The sequence below is a fragment of the Larus michahellis genome, chromosome 6, assembly GCF_964199755.1.
Source record: "Larus michahellis chromosome 6, bLarMic1.1, whole genome shotgun sequence".
Classification (NCBI taxonomy): Eukaryota; Metazoa; Chordata; class Aves; order Charadriiformes; family Laridae; genus Larus; species Larus michahellis.
In genome coordinates, this window is record NC_133901.1 from 51,509,824 (window position 1) to 51,527,384 (window position 17,561).

Genomic DNA, 17,561 nt, shown 5'->3' on the forward strand with positions numbered 1-17,561 from the left:
GGGTATCCCCCAGCGCCACCCCGCCGCCGTCCCCGCCGGGGCGGAGCCGGGCTCGGGAAGCCCCGGGAGGCGGAGCCGGGACGGGACTTTCCCGGGGCCGCGGCCGGGGCGAGTCGGCCGCGCCGGGGCTGGAGCTGAAGGCAAGCGGCCGGGGCGGCCGGGGCGGGCCGGGCGACTGCTCCGCGGAGCCGGGCCGGAGCAGACGGGGGCAGGGGGGTGGACGGGGGAGGGGAGGTCGCTGCCCGGGAGGTGCCGGTCCACCGGGGTGATCGCGGCTGAGCCGTGTGCCGGTCGGGCAGCGGGCAGGGCTGCTCGCAGCAGTGGGGAGAGCACCCTAGCCGACAGCGGCCCTGTGCCCGGGCCTGGCCCGGGGGATTGCTGAGCGCGGGGGGGGATGCTGAGCCCGGGGGGGGATGCTGAGCCCGGGGGGGGATGCTGAGCCCGCGGGGGGATGCTGAGCGCGGGGGGGGATGCTGAGCGCGGGGGGGGATGCTGAGCCCGCGGGGGGATGCTGAGCGCGGGGGGGCGATGCTGAGCCCGGGGGGATGCTGAGCCCGGCTGCCCCCGGCTGCAGCCCCTCTGCCGCTCTTGCCATGTGCCCGCTGGGGCGATGGGTGCAGATGTATCCTGATTTTAAGGGGAAAGGGAGCTGAACTGGTCGAGAGGTGTTAAGTTTCAGCGCCAGGGCTGCCCGTCCCTGCTGAGGGGGCTGCAGCGGCCAGCCCTCGGCAGCTCCTCGCCTCCCACTCGCCACAGCAGCCATGCGGGTCCCTGGCTGCCCGTGGGCCAGCTGTGGGGCTGGCTGGGAGAGGAGTTGTTGGGAAGATAGATACAGGCTGGAGGGAGGTCTGCTGGCTGGGCATGGGGAGAAAGCAAGTCGCACCGCTGGTGTTGATACCCGTTTGCCTGCCAGTGGGGAAGTTGCTTATTTTCCTGTTTCCCGTTGCGGGTGAATACTGCCCCATCCTGCAGCTCTCCCTCCCCGTGCTGATCCCTGCCTGCCCGGGGAACAGGGCTGGCTTGCTGCCTGCCCCGAGGGGAAGAGGTCCATGCCCGCAGGCTCAGCTAGCACTACCCCAAAAGAAGCTGCGAACGCCAACGCAGTAGTGATACCATGGGCAGAATGGAAACCAGGGAGAGTGAGAGACAGCAAATACCCGGCTGGCGCTGAGAGGGTTTTTCTGAGGGTGCAGAGATATACAACTGAAGCCGATGGTTCATAACACAAGAGCAGAGCAGCTGATTTACAGGCCCTAGAGGAGAAAACCAGAAGATAGTGGGTGGCTGGGGTTTGCCAAAACCAACTTGATAGCCACAATGGGAGTAAAGGCATTTTATGCAGAGAGATATGAATGGCTTAGGTGCTCGAGGGCAGGCTGTCAGGGAGTGGGAAGGCTTGGACGGATTTCCAGGAGAGGGGATTTCTCTCTGCCATGCTTGCAGGTCAAGGACTCGGTTTCCAGGAAGGGTCTCTGAACAAAGTCCCCGTGAATGCTCTGCGAGAGGGACTTGGCAGCCTCTTGCCGGGCCCTTGCCAGTAGCTGTTGGGACTCCTGGGATGGAGCAGAGCACAGGATTTGTGCAGAAAACAAGGTCAGGTATTTAGGGCCATCATTTGCAGGCATTGGCAGGCCACAGGGGAAACAAAACACGTAAGGAATAGTATGTTAGAGGAGCACCCAGCTGGGTGGCTGCAACATGTCAGGTGTACACCAGGGCGGCTTGGAGCAGAGCCATGCTCGTGCTGCCTCCTGTGTTTCTGGAGCACCCTTTCCCATGGCTGCTAAATGCTCCTGCTGCAGACAGACAGACGGACGTTTCCCTCCTGCCCGCAGGGCATCGGCTCTGCAAGTCAGCCGGCTGTCACAGGAGGAAAGAAAATAGCACCTGCCTTACTAGGTCACGTTCAAGGAGCTGCAGGCATGGAAGAATGGCTTTAGCTTGCGCCACTTGCCGGTGGCTGGCCTTTAGTTGAAGCGGTCTGGCTGGCACGGGGAGGCTGTGCCATCCGGCAAGGGTGCTGCGGCAGTGCTGCGCTCCGGGCAGGGAGCTGGTGCTGCTCTGGGAGGTGCGTCACAGTCAGGTTGCTGCTTTTCCCCCCCGTTCCCAGCCATGCTCAGAGAATCCTTCCTGAGCCCTAGGAAGGTCTGAAGACAGGGAGGAATTAGCCCAGCAAAGGGGGGTCCAGGCCAGACGCACTGGGTACCACAGAGCAGGGATGCTGCTGACGGCAGGAGGGGAAGTGGATCCCCTTCTGGGATGTGTGTGGGATAAAAGCCGAGTGTGCTACACTCCCAGGGGAAACCCAGAGTCCTGTAAGGCCTGAAGGGCACTGCAGCTTGGCACAGCAGGCTGGACTTACCTTGAGAGCAGGTCTGAGGTTGCCACAGGCTCTTCTAGGAACAAGGCAGCGGGCAACGACTCTCCAGCTCTGCTCAACAAGGAAGGTGGGCTTCCTCTAACATGCACTGTGCGAGCATGCAGGCATACGGCCAGCAATCTCCCGAGTGAGCCGGGGCTGTGCGGGCCGGGTAGACACAGGCGCGCGACCCCATGACGGTCCTTAGTCATGCTGTTTGCTGCAACAAGTGGAAGTGTCTGGGGCAGCGCTGAGTGAGCTGTGAAAACCCCTCTAGAGGGGATGGGGCTGACGGCACTGGAGAAGGGGAGCTGTTCTGTTCAAGGGCTGTTCTTCTCCAGCATCTTCAGGCCTGGGCTCCCCCAGCCAGGCTCAGTGGTAGGGTTCAAGGTGGCTGTTGCCAGCATGCTGGGGAAGGATGTTTGTCCCCTGCTTCACCTCTCTGGGAAACAGTTGCCAGCAGATGAGGTGGCTGGCTGGTGGTGGCCAGCTGAGGATGCCTAGGCGGGATCCCAACAGCAGGCAGCACATGCTGCTTCCTGCAGGCCAGCCTGGGGTTGTGTCCATGCTCCCAGGGCGTGGACATGGCTGGGCTCACACGGCAGGCCATCCGGGGAAAACCTCAGGCCTAGGGGGACAGGGCAGCCCCTTTGGAGGACTTGAGTGGCTGGAAAATCTCCTTGAAAAGGCTCTTTTCAGCTTCTGAATAATATGAGTCACGCACGGGTTGAACAATCCCCTTCCTTCCCCTCTTCTCCCACACAGCCAAAATCCCCTGAGCGGGACCTGCAGCAACCACTGATTCAGAAATTCATGGTATGAGGGTACCGTGGAGTCAGATACGGGGTTTTTTCTTTCTTTTTTTTTTTTCTTTCCATTGCTTAGTGAGAAGAAATGTGGAGCAAGAGAGTGTGCCTGGAGGCTCTGCTCTGATCCTGCCCCTTTGCTAGAAGTCTCTGGTGGTTTCCCACAGTTGGGCAGACCTTGACCTCGTCGGGACCCCCGGCTGCGGTAGCCTGCAGTCCCCATAGCGATGCTGGGGCTGGACGGGTTGCTGAGACCAGCCTCTTCCTCCCCGGTGAGTAGGAGGGTGCGAGCGCCGTGGGTGGCAGAACCTTGCTGGGGTTGGCGAGGAGCGTGCAGTGCCAGGAGATGCTCCCATGGGGAGGTCTGGAGCTGCCATTCCAGCTTTGAAACCAGATGCTTCCTAGCGGGAAAGAGGGAATGGGAACATGGACAGCCAACACCTCTCTCAGGCCACCCCGGTGGGAAGGATGCAGGGGCTGGCGCGTAAGTGGAAATTTGGGCGGTGGGGGAGTGGGAAAGCACCTCTTTGTGTGTCTGGCAAGGGGGTGCCGTGTGCCTGCGTCGGTCTGCAGAGCCCTGGAAAGCTGCCCCTGACCAGGGAGCTGGGGCGGGTAGCAGGCTTTGGGGCAGCGCTTTGAGCGCAGGGGGGCTTGGAGAAGGCATCGCTGTGCGGGAGGTGCGTCATCGAGGTGAGATGATGCGGGGCAGAGACCTGGGAGTTCCCAGGGGCTGCCGACGGGTTTTACGGCACGGTCCGGGTGGTCTCAGCCAGGCTGAGCTGCAGGTGTTGCAGAGGAAAGGGTGCGATGGCTGGTCAACGGGGGCTGGTGCCCGAAGCGGGGCCGGCGGCCGGGCCCGGTGCGGGGCAAACCCCTCCTTTCTCCCGGGGGGAAACTCGGGACCTTCGGGCGCTCCCGGGCAGCGCCCAAGCGAGAGCAGCCGGGGGAGGCGGGCGAGCAGCCGCCGGGATTTCCAGCCCGCCCGGAGCCCGAACCTCCCATGAGGCGAGGAGACGGCCCCGTCCCGCCGCCCCCGGGCCAGGGGAGCCGGCGGCGGGGCAGCCGTGCCCGGGCCCTCTTCGAGCCGAGGGCCGCTGCCAGCCGTGCCGTTCCGGGCCCCGGGCCGCGGCGGTGCGGGGCGGGGCGGTGACGCGCGGTCCCGTCATTTCCCGGCTCGGCGGGGTTTCTAGGGACTTTCCGGAGCGGCGGTGCCTTCCTGCCGCCGCCGGTCCCCGCTCACCCCCGCGCTCTCCCTCCCCGCAGGCCGGCGGCCGGCCCCGCGCAGATATGGACGAGCAATTCCAGCCCGTGAGTGCGGCACGGATCGGGGCGGCCCCGGGGCGGCGGTGGGGAGGTGTCTCTGCCGGGCCCCGGGATTGGGCTGGGGGCGGCGCCGGAACCCCCCGGGTGGGTTGGGAGATGGGGGTCTGCAGGTGCCCGCGGGGTGGGAGATAGGGGTCTGTGCCCACCCTCTGGGTGGGCAATGTCGGGGGTCTGCAGGTGTCTCCGGAGTGGCAGATGGAGGGTCTGCCTCTGCCGCCGGGGTGGGAGGTGGGGGGGCCTGCTGGTGCCCCCAGGGTGGGCAATGAGGGGTGCGCACCTGCCCACCCCTCTTCCCTGGGAAGGACAGGGGATCTGTGCCTGCCCCCCTCCTAGGGTGGGCAATGGGGGTCTGTGTCAGACTGTCCCCCCTGCCCTGAGGGCGGGAAATGGGGGTCTGTGCCTGTCCCCCAGGGCAGCTGGGGGCTCCAGCCCCAACACACTCATCACACTCATCTTCCCTCCTGTCACCCAGTGCCTGGATGGGATTGACTACGACTTCAATTTCAGCTCCCACATGATGGAGCAGAAGGAGCCCCTGATGGAGACGGGTAAGGGCCCCTCTGGCTGTGCCCTCCCGGGGGTCCCCAGCTGCAGTGGGGTTTCCCCACAGGCTGACTCACGCCCCGTAGTTCCCAGCAACACCACGGGCTGTGTCCCCGCAGGCCCCACTGTGGGCTGTCTGGGAATCCCTGCCCCATGCCACACTGGGACAGGGACTGTTCAATCTGGCCCTGCTGCTCAGTCTACCAGGGACTTGAGGTTGGGCTGTGATGGGTCCCCAGGGGCTCCCCGCTCCCTAAGTGCCAGAGCATCCTCTGGCCCTTCCCTCCTCTCCCTGCCGCTCTGACTGCCGCTCCTGGCTGGGCTCTGACAGCCCAGGGGCTGGGGGCCCTTAAAGAGTCCCATGGAACAGACAGGGGTCACCTCACCTTCAGTACCATCCCCATACCTCCAGCACCATCCCCATACCTCCAGCATCCTTACTGTGAGCAAACACTTTGATTACCCTGTGTTTCTCACCGGTGCCTCTCCTCTCTGTCCTCCAGTGGAAGGTCCCTACCTTGTCATCATCGAGCAGCCAAAGCAGGTAAGGATGTCACCCAGGTAAGGGCAAGTGTAGCTGTCACCCCCTGCTCTCACGGCATCAGGTGTGGGCCACTCTTGTCTGACCCCCTCTTTGCTTCCACAGCGGGGATTCCGGTTTCGGTATGGCTGCGAGGGCCCTTCGCATGGGGGGCTGCCAGGAGCATCCAGCGAGAAGGGGCGCAAGACCTATCCCACCGTTAAGGTGAGCACTGCCGAGGGAAGGACGGGAAATGTGTATTAAGCTCAGTGTGCCTTGTGGCACTGGAGGGATGGGAGGGCTGTGTCAGGAAGGGTGATGGCCATGGGGAGGTTATAGCAGGGGTCTGCAGAGTCCTGCAGGCTCCCGGGGACTCCCATCTCCTTTCTCCCCACAGATCTGCAACTTCACGGGGATGGCCCGGATCGAGGTGGACCTGGTGACACACAGCGACCCTCCCCGCGTGCATGCCCACAGCCTGGTGGGCAAGCAGTGCAATGAGGCTGGCAACTGCGTCGCGATCGTGGGACCCAAGGACATGACGGCTCAGTACGTGTGAGGGAGAGCCAGGGTGGCTGGGGGTGGGGCTGGCTACAACTTACAGGCTGGGGAGAAGAGGAGGGTTAGTGCATCCAGGAGCGGGGTTTACGGGATGGGGCCAGGAGTAGGTTTAGACTAGGTCATCGATACGGCTCTGTCCCCTGAGCACTTTTGCCCTGTTCTGAGTCTGGCACATGCAGCTTGTTTTGGGCTTTTGTCCTCAGGGTGGCAGCTCCCCAGCTTTGCAGATGACTTCTGTAGCCAGCCTGAGTAGCTGGGTTATTCCGTGAGCGCTGGAGGGCAGCTCCTGCCCAGGCAGCTGCTGAGGCAGGAGCAGGCAGGCTCCTGGCTACTTGGGTCCCCATGTGCCCTGACACTGCTCGTCCCGCAGCCCCGTTTGTAGAAGAGGATGTTTCCCCGTGTCTTCTGCTGGAGTGGGACAGGAGGAACTGGAGCTGCATTCGCTTTACTGCTGCAGTTGCCCTTACAAACCCAGCCCTGGCTGCTGGCTCAGACTCATCCCATTTGCATCCCTCTGGCCTCCAGCCCTCCTGGTCCTCCCCTTTGGACTTGCCACCTGTGAGAGCCTGGAGTTTCCCAGCCGCCTCTTTTCTGGGCTCCTTTTCTCTCCTCTGTGGGTTGCTCCTGTTATGCCCCCACGTGGTTATGCCCCCACATATTTACCCGCCACTGCCTGAGTGACAATGCTCTGTGCTTTGTTCAGCTCCTTCCTGGCCATGGGAGCCCATGTGCCCCCTGGGCCGTCTGCTGGCACTCCCAGATCCCAGCGGGATCCCTCTTCTCTCCAGGTTCAGCAACTTGGGTGTGCTCCACGTCACCAAGAAGAACATGATGGAGATCATGAAGGAAAAGCTGAAGCAGCAGAAGATGCGCAACAGGAGCCATCAGCTGACGGGTGAGGGCAGGCTGGGGATTCAGTGGGACTCAGCGCCTTGTGGGGAGCGGGGACCTGATGTGGGTGGCAGCTGCAGGGGGACAGGCAGGGGGATCTGGAGCCCTGTCCCTTTTGCCTGGCCTGATGGCATCTCCCCCTGCCCTGGCAGAAGCGGAGCTGCGTGAGATTGAGCTGGAGGCAAAGGAGCTGAAGAAGGTGATGGACCTGAGCATCGTGCGGTTGCGCTTCACTGCCTACCTCCGTGACAGCAGCGGGAACTTCACGCTGGCCCTCCAGCCCGTCATTTCCGACCCCATCCACGATAGCAGTGAGTGTGGGGGCAGGCCAGGGGGGCGACAGGGCAGGCCGGGGTAAGGAGGTGAGGGATGCTCTGTCTGCCACAGCAGCTCCCAATGCCTCCTCGCTCTGCAGAGTCTCCGGGAGCTTCCAACCTGAAGATCTCACGGATGGATAAGACGGCAGGCTCAGTGCGGGGAGGGGACGAAGTCTACTTGCTGTGTGATAAAGTTCAGAAAGGTAAGAGCTGTTCCCTCCAGCCACAAGCCTCCGGAGGGGCTGCAGGAGGAGAGGTCTGTGTCCTGGGGCTCCCGGGTGGCCGGGGCACCATGTCCCTGGGGCAGGGAGACAGGCAGTGCCAGGCGCCCCTTCTCTCCCCAGATGACATCGAGGTGCGTTTCTATGAGGATGACGAGAATGGCTGGCAGGCCTTCGGGGACTTCTCTCCGACTGATGTGCACAAGCAGGTACGGGGGAGACGGGGGGACATCCTGACGTGCCCCGAGGCAGACGGGTGCCCTGCGGGGTGGTGGAGCCCTGTCTCTTGCTCTGGGGAGGAGGGGACCCCATGTCCATCTGTCCTGCCCACAGTATGCCATCGTCTTCCGCACGCCCCCCTACCACAAGCCCAAGATCGACCGTCCCGTCACCGTCTTCCTGCAGCTGAAGCGGAAGCGGGGGGGCGACGTGAGCGAGTCCAAGCAGTTCACCTACTACCCCGTGGTGGAAGGTGAGCACCCCCTAGGCAGGCCGGCGTGCCCCCCTCCGCCGGGGCTGCCCCTCACCCCGCCACCTCTCTCTGCCCGCAGATAAGGAAGAAGTGGAGAGGAAGCGCAAGAAAGTCCTGCCTCAGTTTCCCCAGCACTTTGGCGGGGGCTCGCACATGGGGGGCGCCGGTGGGGGGGCTGGGGGCTTCGGCTCTGGAGGAGGTGAGTGGGGATGCCTCTTCCCCCTCCCTGCTCGGGCTGCCATGGCCCGGTCCTGGGGTCTCCCCACTCCCCTCTGGCCTCACCCGGCCCCCCCTTGCTTCACAGGCGGGAACCTCAGCTTCCCCTACTCCCCCGGGCTGGCCTACAACAGCATCTACTCGCCCGGCCCCCACCCTGTGGGGGGCTACCAGGGGGGTGTGCAGATGAAAGGCCCCGAGATGGAGGGTCCCGGGAGCGACAGGCAGGCGCCTGCGGAGAGCACCTACTGCAAGGAGCTGCAGAAGCAGGGTAGGAGGAGGGCTGGGGGGAGTGAGGGCTGGGGGACATCACTTGGGAGAGGGAGCACAGGTTGTGGACCTTTTGGAGCCGGGTGCCTCTCTTTTCCGTGCCTGGGGGGATGCAGGAGGGTGGGGGGATGTGGCTGCCGCTCCTGGAGTTGACATCCTGCTTCTTCCCCCAGCTCAGCTCTACCAGCTGTGGATGCTGGCACTGGCCCGTCGCAATGCCCATGCCCTGCTCGACTACTCCATCACGGCCGACCCCCGCATGCTGCTGGCCGTCCAGAGGCATCTGGCTGCCTCGCAGGACGAGAATGGAGACACGTGAGCACAGATGGGGTTTGGGGAGAGAGTGAGGGAGCCTTGTTGGCCAGCAGAGCTGTTATAGGGACTCTGGGGGGTGGGAGGTGGCGGGGAGGACCTGGAGAAGCATGGAGCTGAGCCAGGGGCCATCCCGCTCACTCTGCAGGCCTTTGCACCTTGCTATTATCCATGAGCAGACAGCTGTGATCAAGCAGCTGATCGAGGTCATTGTCAGCATCCCCAGCCAGCAGATCATCAACATCTCCAACAACCTGCAGCAGGTACGTGTATCTCAGAGCGGCCAGTTCTCTTCTAGCAGGGGCTCGCTCCTGCTGCCCGGCCCCAGGGGTTCCTGCTGCGGGGAGGCTGCAGGGCTGAGCATGGCACGGCCACTCTGGTGAGGACGGTGCTGCGGGACTCGGCTCCTCCTGCCAGCGCTGCTGAGGGGGGGCTGCTGTCCCGCAGACGCCGCTGCATCTGGCAGTCATCACCAAGCAGCCCCAAGTGGTCCAGCTCCTGCTGCAAGCCCGTGCCGACCCCACCTTGCTGGACCGCTACGGCAATTCCTTGCTGCACCTGGCGCTCCAGGCTGGCGATGAAGAGATGCTGAAGACGCTTTTGGCCCACCTGGGCTCGGCTGCCCCTTACCTACTCCATCTCCCCAATTTCCATGGTGAGCGGGGCTGGGAGACGATGGGCAGGAACCCGGCGATGCCATGGTGGGCTCAGCCGGCAGGCTGCTGAGCCTCTCCCCCTGTTGCAGGCCTCCTGCCTGTGCATTTGGCCGTGAAGGCAAAGAGTTTGGCCTGCCTGGACCTGCTGGTCAGGATGGGAGCGGACGTGAACGCGGTGGAGAGGCAGGGTGGGAGGACCCCACTGCACCTTGCCGTGGAGATGGAGAACCTGAACATGGCCACCCACCTGGTGAAGAAGGTATGTCGGGGCTGGCGGGTTGGTGGCTGTGGGACAGGAATGTGGCGCAGCCTCCCACACAGCCCTGGCAGGAGTGCGGGAGTCCTCTGTGGTCTTAGGGTGATGGGGGGGGCAGTGCCCAGGCAGCCCATCCTCACGGCCTCATGTCTTTCTCCGTAGCTGGGAGCAGATGTCAACAGCCAGACCTTCGCTGGGAATACCCCCCTGCACCTGGCTGCCGGCCTGGGCTCCCCCACTCTCACCAAACTGCTCCTCAAAGCTGGTAAGGTGCTGCCCTCCCTCCTCGCCCTTCCCCTCCCCGCAGCCCTGGCTGCCCATGCTGGGGGGTGCCCAGGCACCAGACAGACCCCTGGGCCCACCTGCCCTTTTAGGGACTCAGTCCACCCTTCCCTGACAGGGGCAGATATGCTGTGCGAGAACGACGAGCCCGTGAGCCCATCCTCGTCGGAGGCCAGCAGTGACACAGATGTTGACCCTGAGGAGCAGGAGCTGGCCATGGAGCTGGGGGAGCCAGCCCCGGCCATGGAGTGCGGCACCAGTCCCGAGCGCCCCACGCAGGGGCATGGGCAGGCAGGGCACAGGCAGCGCCGCTGCCACACGCCCCTGGATCTGACTCGGAGCCAGAAGGTGTGTGGCGCCGGGGTACAAACCCCCTGGGGGGCACAGCACGGATCGGGCAGAGATCCAGGAGATGTTCCATCCATGTCCCGGGGAGAGCCATGGCGTGGGGAGGCAGGGTGGGTTGGCCAGTGCTTTGGGGGCTGCTGACATCCGTGTCTGTCCCACAGGTGCGGGAGATCCTGCTGCAGGCCTCCCAGCAGGGCCCTGAGGCAGAGCTGCCCACTGCCCCCCGACCAGGTGAGCCACCCCTTTCCCCATGAAAGCTCCGTGCTGGAGCAGGGCAGGACCCTCCTGGCAGCAGGGATGACGGAGGCAACTTCTCCTGCGTAGGGAACGTTCTGTCGCTGGACAATGAGGTGCTGCAGGGGCTGGAGCAGCTGCTGAACCAGGACTGCAGTGGGTCAGACTGGATTGAGCTGGCCAAGCGCCTGGGGCTCTGCAGCCTGGTGGAGACCTACAAGGACACCCCCTCGCCCAGCGTCAGCCTCCTGCGCAGTTACGAGGTCAGTGCACATTCGGGGTGCCCCCGTCCCCCCTGCCTGTCCGTCCACCAGCCCTGCTCAGTGCCCTCTCTCCACAGCTGGCAGGGGGCAGCCTGGGGGGGCTGCTGGAAGCGCTGGACTCCATGGGGCTCCACAAGGCTGTGAGGATGCTCCACAAAACCGAGGCGCTGGAGAAGCTGCAAAGCACAGGTACAGGGAGTGAGGGGCTAGGGATGGGACCTGCTGCCCCTGACCCCCCATTGCTGACAGCACCTGGCGCTTGCTTTGCAGAGCTGAAGGAAGACAGTGCCTACGGCAGCGAGTCGGTGGAGGAAGAGCAGGCGCCTGCGCTGGCCCTGAAGCCAGGGCGGGGGGGTGAGCTGCCCCACAGCCAGCAGCCACAGGTGCACTGAGGGGCCAGCAGCCCCTAGACCTGCCTGGGGCTGGAGGGTGGCCACGTCGTCCCCCACTCTGCCCTGACCACACAAGTGCCTTCCGGACTTGGGGTCCGGCTGCCTGGACTTGGGGGGATGGGACGCAGCCAGCTCCTGCCCCTCTCTGCTCTTATTTAATGGTGTCCCTCTTCTGAATAAAGGGACGCAGTTTCTATTAGCCTTTGCCCTCCGTCTCTCCAGTCCCGGCCCTGAGCTGGTGGGCAGTAATCCCCCCTGAGCCCTGCCTGGGGCTGGGAGTCTGGCAGCAAGGAGGCAGCTGCCAGTCCCTCCTCAGCATCCCTCCATGCCAGGGCTGTCCCCAGCCATGGGGGAGAAACCACAGCGCGCACAAGAAGTGAAGAGCAAGTTTTACTTCAGTAACCGAGAGAAGAAGCTGTACAAAGGTTTTTCTCCCCCCAAAGCCGCCTGGGGCAAGGGTGGATTATTTTTTCTTTTTTTTTTTTTTTTCTTTTTTGCAATAGACTCAAAAGAGCAGAATAAAAAGTTTGACACATTCGCAAAGTCAGTGCTGAAACCAGCCAGGTCCCTGGTGGCCGAGAACAGCGCGTGTGCCAGACCCCCAACTGCAGCCCTTCCCTGGACCCCTCCCTGCACACCCTGGGCACTCCTGTGGCCACGCTCCACCACCAGCACCTTGCTCCAGACGAGCATCCTCCAGCCCAGCCTGGGGTGGTGGGGGCTGCCCCAGCTTACCCCTCACCTTGGCAAGGAGGGAGCCCATGGCGGAAGAAGGGGCTGCACCACTGCTGCTGCAGCCCAAGGACCTCGCAGCACTTGGACCAGCCTTTGCAAGGCCCCGGCCATGCATTGAAGAAATGGCATGGGAAGCTGGCTCTAGCCCCCTGGGGAGCCGTTAAGTCAACCCTGTCTTCAGGTGCCACCTCCCCACTGGAAGTACTTAGATGCTGCTGCCCAACATGCCCTGGGTACAATGCTGACACCCAGGCGGTGCAAATGGGGCCCATCCAGGCTGCTGGGGGAGGTCATGAAGCACCAGGGCGTCAGCTTCCCCCTCCGTGCAGCCATGAGTGCAGCTGCCATCCCAAAGCTGCCTCCTTGATGCCAGCAGCCACAGGGCTGTGTCACTCCGAAGGGTTGCTGGTGCCAGAGCAGGGCTCCAGCAGGAGCCCATGGTCAGTTTGCTGCTGGGGGTGGGGGGTGGCGGTGGGGGGGGGGGTGTCTCCCCCTGAGTCTGTGTAAAATCCCTCTTCCCCCAAAAGGTCAGTGCCTACAGGACATGGCTGGCTTTGTGGTTTTGTTTGTTTTGTTTTTTAAACAGTTCCCAAAAAGCATCAAAAGTAGCCCCAAAAAACCCTCCCTGGTGGTCAGCTCAATCTGGTACTAAAAAGTGCAAAACTGTATCACAAAAACCGTTCAAAAGTTGTAAGAAAGCGGGGAGGGTGCAGGGGTGGCAGGGAAAGGGCCACGTGCCATTGCCCTGGCTCCCCTGGCTACCAGCCCCAGGAGAGGGGACAGGCCAGGGTTGGCCCCCTCATATCTGCCCCCCATGGCACAATGGAGCTGGAGAAAAAGCGGCCGCTGGCTTTGTTTTGGTGCGTTTTTGTCTTTTTTTTTTTTTTTTTTTTTTTAAACCACTGAAGAATTGAGCCCAGTAGGTGGGTTTTAGTTGTTCCCCCTCTCTGGAGCAGAGGGACTGGGTCCTGCAGCCACGTGCAGGACAAGGAGGGGCAGGAACGAGTCTGATGGGGCTGACAGTGCGAGCAGCTCCCACAGGCAAGGACCAGGGACCGTCCTGCTCCGCCACCGTCTCTGGCGGAGGGGCTGCGGCCCTGCCTCGTTGGTGCTGGTGGCTGGGAAAGAGCTGTCACCTCCCCAGCTTGAGCCACAGATGGACGGACTCATGCAGGGTCTGCATCTCCATGCTGCATGGCCTCCACCCCAGCGCCACGGAGGGGCAGGAACGGAGCTGCAGCATGGGCAGCTGATGTCCCTTGCTTACGACTTCTGAGGGTGGCCGGGGGGCTGGCGACCGGCACGCTCCGAGACATTGCGCTTCACCTTGGTGGCCGTGCCGGAGGGCTCTGCGTTGAGTGAGGGGCTGGAGCGGGATTTTTTCAGGCCATCGTCCTCCCCGCCTGCTGCGTCAAAGAGGGTGGACTCGAACGCTGCCAGGTCCTCGGAGCCGGCCTTCAGCTTGGCCCGCAGCAGCATGGCGTAGGTGCCATAGCGGGATTTCTGGGGGGGGCACAGTGCAGCAGAGAGAGGGGTTGGTGAGCTGGGTACTGCCCCTCAGCCAGCATCTCAGGGTGAGGGGATGCTCATGGTGACTCCAACCCAGCCAGCATCCCAGCCCTGGGGGGGATGCTCGTGGTCCTGGACAACAGCAGTGGCACAGTGCAATTCAGCCCAAAGGGACAGGGGGGTCCCATCGCTCAGGATGGGCAAGTGGGCAGAGGCAGAGGTGCTGGGGGCAGAGGGGGAGGTCTCGCAGCTTACCTCAAACTCCAGGTACTCTTCCTTCTGCTTCAGCTCCTCGTATTCCTTTCCCTTCACCTTCTTCTCAGGCAGTGAGGAGCGATGCTCCAGCAGCTCCGCTGACATCGTCTTGAACTTGGTCTCGTGGCTCTTCACCTGCTCCTCCTGGGAAAGATGGCACCATGTCGGTGCCCTAATCTGCCCTCTGCTCTGCGCCCCCAGCAGTGCAAGCAGCCCAGGGGCAGAACAGGTTTTTCCTCTGCTAGGTCCAGGCAGGATCTCAGCTTCTGCTATTGGGTTTGGGTTTTTTTTTTTTTGGTTTTTAAGTAGCAGGCAAAAGTACAGGCCCTTGGGGGCAATCTACTCCCGCCTCGCAGGGGGCCGGCTGAAGTCTTAAAGCAGAAGAATTTAATCCCCACTAAAACTAGGCTGGTGGGTTTTTTTAATCCTTTCTCCTCTATGAATAACTGCCCTGGCACGCGCGAGTGCCAGCTAATCCCACAGCCAGTTGCCTTTCAAGGTCCTGGCCCCAGCAGGACCCTGCAAGCCGTGGTGTGGGACCACATTCTCCCTCACGGTCTGACTCCATCACTTGTCTCCCATACCTGCTTGCCAGGAAGAAGACCTCGCTGCCTGCCCCCCAACCTCAGCACCCCCTTGCTCTGTGTCTCTTCAGCCATGATCCCTCGGCCCTGCACCCCGCTGGGAGGCAGCTGGGCATGTGGCACCACATGTGTCCCTCCACAGGGGACAGTGCCACCAGCAGACCCAGGTCTGTCCCATGCTCCCGGCTTCCCCCACCCCATGGCCCACCTGGGACAGCCTGGTGCAGGAGCTGGGCAGCAGTGGGCGGCTGAACTTCTTCTGGGAGCCAATGGCTGCAGGGAAGGGTGGTGCGGAGAACATGGCTGCCACTACATTGATGCGTGTGATCCATGAGTGCATCTGTTCGGGGTTCCTGTGGAGAAAAGCCAAACCACAGATGGGCTCTAAGTGGCACCATCCATGTCACAGGCAGAGGGACCTGCCCTACAGATGAGATCCAGGTCAGGTCCCCCAGGCCCGGCTCTGGCCAGCCACGGCACTTGTGGCTCTGCCCCCAGCAACTCAGGCCATCACGAGCCCACCAGGGTGAGAAGAAGAGCTGGGGCAAAGCACAGCACCGACACTGGGTCCCCTTCCTTCCAGACGGGGCCAGGACAGGAGAGAGCAATGTGGCCCTAAGCCCTATCCCACCCTCCGCCCAGTTGGACAAGCCCCTGTGCCCCAGCATGAGGCCCAGCTGGTGATCCTGGGGGACTCACTGTGCTTGGAAGAGGAAGACCCTCCAGTCAGCTGTCCTGAGGTAGAAGACGTTGGGTCGCTTGCTGTAGTCAGACGCCCGCGTGGCAAGCGAATGGTGGATGCTAATAGCGTTCTTCAGCTCCTCTTCTGCCAGCGCCTTCCCCGGCTTATACTCCTCCTGCCAGTCACAGGACATTTCAGAGCCAGTTTAGGGATGCACCCCACCATGAGTCAACTCTAAGAGGCCACAGGGACTGCAGGTGAGTGCTGGCAGTGACGGGGCTTGGGGATCACCCTCCACCAGGCTGCTGCACACTACACCCACGGGGAGAGGCTGTACAACCCGGTTGCATGGGCTTCACAACAGCACGGTGGCTGTTCCCCACTGTCCGGCAGCTGGGCAGAGCGTGTGCTTGCAGGAGACTGGATTTGCAGCCCAACATTCCACCAGGGCAAAGACCCTGGTGCCTCCCCTCTCCCCAGCCAAGCCCCCACATGCAGGGCCCTTGGTTGGCAGCCACTTTCACCACCCGGTCTGAGCCCAAGTATGCCAGGAACAGAGACGCCACCAGATCAGACGCCACCAGATCCCCAGGCAATGATTCAAGCAGGCATAGCGCTGACTCTGGTTAGGATGGGCTTTGTGATACGTGGGAGCCCCTCTCTTGCTGCTGTGGGGACTGCAGTGACCTCCCTCCCTGGGTTGGGGACGATCCCTCTCCCTGTCGCAGACGCAAGCAGCCCCACTGCTGCCTACCTTCTGCAGGTAGAGAATCATCCCCTTCAGGATGGCGTGGAAGGGCTTCCAGCCGCGCTTCCCTCGGGGTGCTGCCGGGGAGGAGAGAGCAGCACAAACATCAGCCCCAGCGCTGAGCTGGGGGCAAGCATCGCACCCCCCATCCTCCTCCAGCCAGCTCTGCCACGGCACACGTCACCCCGCCCCGGGGACAGGCGGCACGCCAGGACTGTCCCTGCGCACCTGAGCCCGTGCCAGCCGCGTGGCTGGCAGATGGTGCTACTGGCAGGGGGGCCGGCTGCCGCCTCCCGGGGCCAGCACCGCTGCGCTCCCCGCCTCACCGCTCGCACTTGGCTTCAGCGCTGCCGCCCTGCTCGGGGACGGGGACGAGGCGGTGCTGCCCGCCAGGTAATGCTGGCTTTGGAGGGCGGCTGCATCTAATCAGATCAAAGCAGCATTAGAAGACCAGGGCTTAGAGGGGATTTTACAGTGGAAACGGTGAACGTGCTTGGCAGCGCCCAACCAGCAGCAACCCACTGCGTGGCTTGTTTGCTGCACCACAGGACACCTTCCTTTGTCCCCGCCATCCTCGGCAAGGGTGCATGCCTTGGGCAGCCCATCCCACCTCCTCCCTTAGGGCAAGGGCTTTGCTGCCCACTGCCATCTCAGCCTCTGCCCAGCCCTGACGGTGGGGACAGACAGGCAGGGAGAGGCTTTCAGACTCCCCAGCCAGGGCGCTGAGTTATGTCCGGCACAGGCACAGCAAGCTGATGCTGGAGGCTGGCCTCTCGCCCCGAGTCCCTTCTGTGGGCTCCCAAGGCACCTACTTTTCTTGCAGTCGGGATCAGCATGGATCTTGCGCACTAACAGTCCGTGCTTGTAGGTGGCAATGCTGGAGTCTTGGGAGAAGTCCAGAAAAGGGTTACTGCAACTGCTGATGCGCTTGATGGACTTAGGGTTGGGGTCTGCCAGCTCTGAGAGGGACTTTCTCAGCTCCTCTTCATCTCTGCCAGGCACAGATTTGGGTGGGGAAAGGGTTTGTTACCTTGGTGGGGAAAGCAAATACCAAGCCTCCCACTTGCTGGTGCCACGTTTAGGTGTGGCTTTGGAAAGGGAGGCCAGGAGAGGAAGACCAGGCTGAGCAGTCTCCCGTCACCACTGGAGAGCATCTCAAACCCAGTCATGCCTCTGTGCCCCTGCCCTTCTAGGCTGGCAGATGAGGTGCTGCCTGGCCCCTTGAAAGACAAGGCAAGGTGGTGTCTGCTGCTGGCTCAGCGTGGCGGGGCACTGCCCCAGGCAGCAAGGAGCACTTTTGGACAGGGCTGTGACTGATGCTGGCCAAGCCGATGAGCCAGGAGCTGTGGAGAAGCAGTGCCATGGGGCTTGGCCCCTCCGGCCCATGGTGTACAGGCTCACAGGCAGGAGCGAGGGTCTACAGGGAAACCCCCCCTTAAAGAGACCCAGGCTGTGGTCCCCACTCCTTCAGGGCAGCAGCCGGGCTGTGGGGCTCAGAGTCAACATCAAAGGGATACAAGGAGCCTGTGGTGGGGAGGCCTGGGCAGCACCAGGGCTCCAGGTCGTGGCCCCTCGCACTGTGGGCAGGCTGCATCGGTGCTGCTCCCCCCACCTGGCAGGAAGATGTGGGAGCCCAGAGCTGCTGCCTCCCCCCTCCCTCAGACCCGCTCGCTGCTAATTAAACCCCTCAGCATCTGCCGGCGTCTCCATGGCAGCAGCCTGAGCGCATTGGCTCAGCGCTGGCGGTACCGCCGGGCTGATTAATCCCCGCAGCGCGGGCGCTGCCACTCCTGCTGCTGGAGATGG

At 63.0% G+C, this 17,561-nt stretch overlaps 2 protein-coding genes across 10 annotated transcripts in view; one reads left to right on the top strand and one right to left on the bottom strand.

Annotated features, from left to right (window-relative positions):
* The first annotated feature begins 89 nt into the window (after positions 1-89).
* Positions 90-11,785, top strand: NFKB2 (nuclear factor kappa B subunit 2). Of its 4 annotated transcripts, XM_074589856.1 has the most exons (24): positions 90-140; positions 3,245-3,437; positions 4,429-4,473; positions 4,961-5,036; positions 5,535-5,575; positions 5,678-5,776; positions 5,949-6,100; positions 6,901-7,007; positions 7,156-7,314; positions 7,419-7,523; positions 7,665-7,750; positions 7,875-8,013; positions 8,093-8,212; positions 8,318-8,500; positions 8,673-8,814; positions 8,960-9,074; positions 9,259-9,466; positions 9,557-9,726; positions 9,886-9,988; positions 10,124-10,353; positions 10,515-10,584; positions 10,678-10,850; positions 10,928-11,039; positions 11,121-11,785. In XM_074589856.1, the coding sequence occupies exons 2-24, from the start codon at positions 3,393-3,395 to the stop codon at positions 11,240-11,242; spliced, it is 2,802 nt and encodes a 933-aa protein (XP_074445957.1). In that variant the 5' UTR covers positions 90-140; positions 3,245-3,392; the 3' UTR covers positions 11,243-11,785. The 4 variants fall into 4 exon arrangements, with proteins under 4 accessions (XP_074445957.1, XP_074445955.1, XP_074445956.1 ...); XM_074589854.1 differs by having other exon boundaries at positions 102-140; positions 8,093-8,500; XM_074589855.1 differs by lacking the exon at positions 90-140 and adding an exon at positions 555-2,068 and having other exon boundaries at positions 8,093-8,500.
* Positions 11,786-12,460: 675 nt separating this feature from the next.
* PSD (pleckstrin and Sec7 domain containing) overlaps positions 12,461-17,561 on the bottom strand; it is a 48,260-nt gene continuing 43,159 nt past the window's right edge. For all 6 annotated transcript variants that reach the window (XM_074589851.1, XM_074589850.1, XM_074589848.1 and 3 more), the window contains 6 exons: positions 16,568-16,746; positions 15,762-15,832; positions 15,025-15,182; positions 14,534-14,678; positions 13,742-13,885; positions 12,461-13,480 (listed from right to left, as the gene is read on the bottom strand). In XM_074589851.1, coding sequence (XP_074445952.1) covers positions 13,241-13,480; positions 13,742-13,885; positions 14,534-14,678; positions 15,025-15,182; positions 15,762-15,832; positions 16,568-16,746 — 937 coding nt within the window. In that variant the 3' untranslated portion in view covers positions 12,461-13,240. The remainder of the gene's footprint in view (positions 13,481-13,741; positions 13,886-14,533; positions 14,679-15,024; positions 15,183-15,761; positions 15,833-16,567; positions 16,747-17,561) is intronic.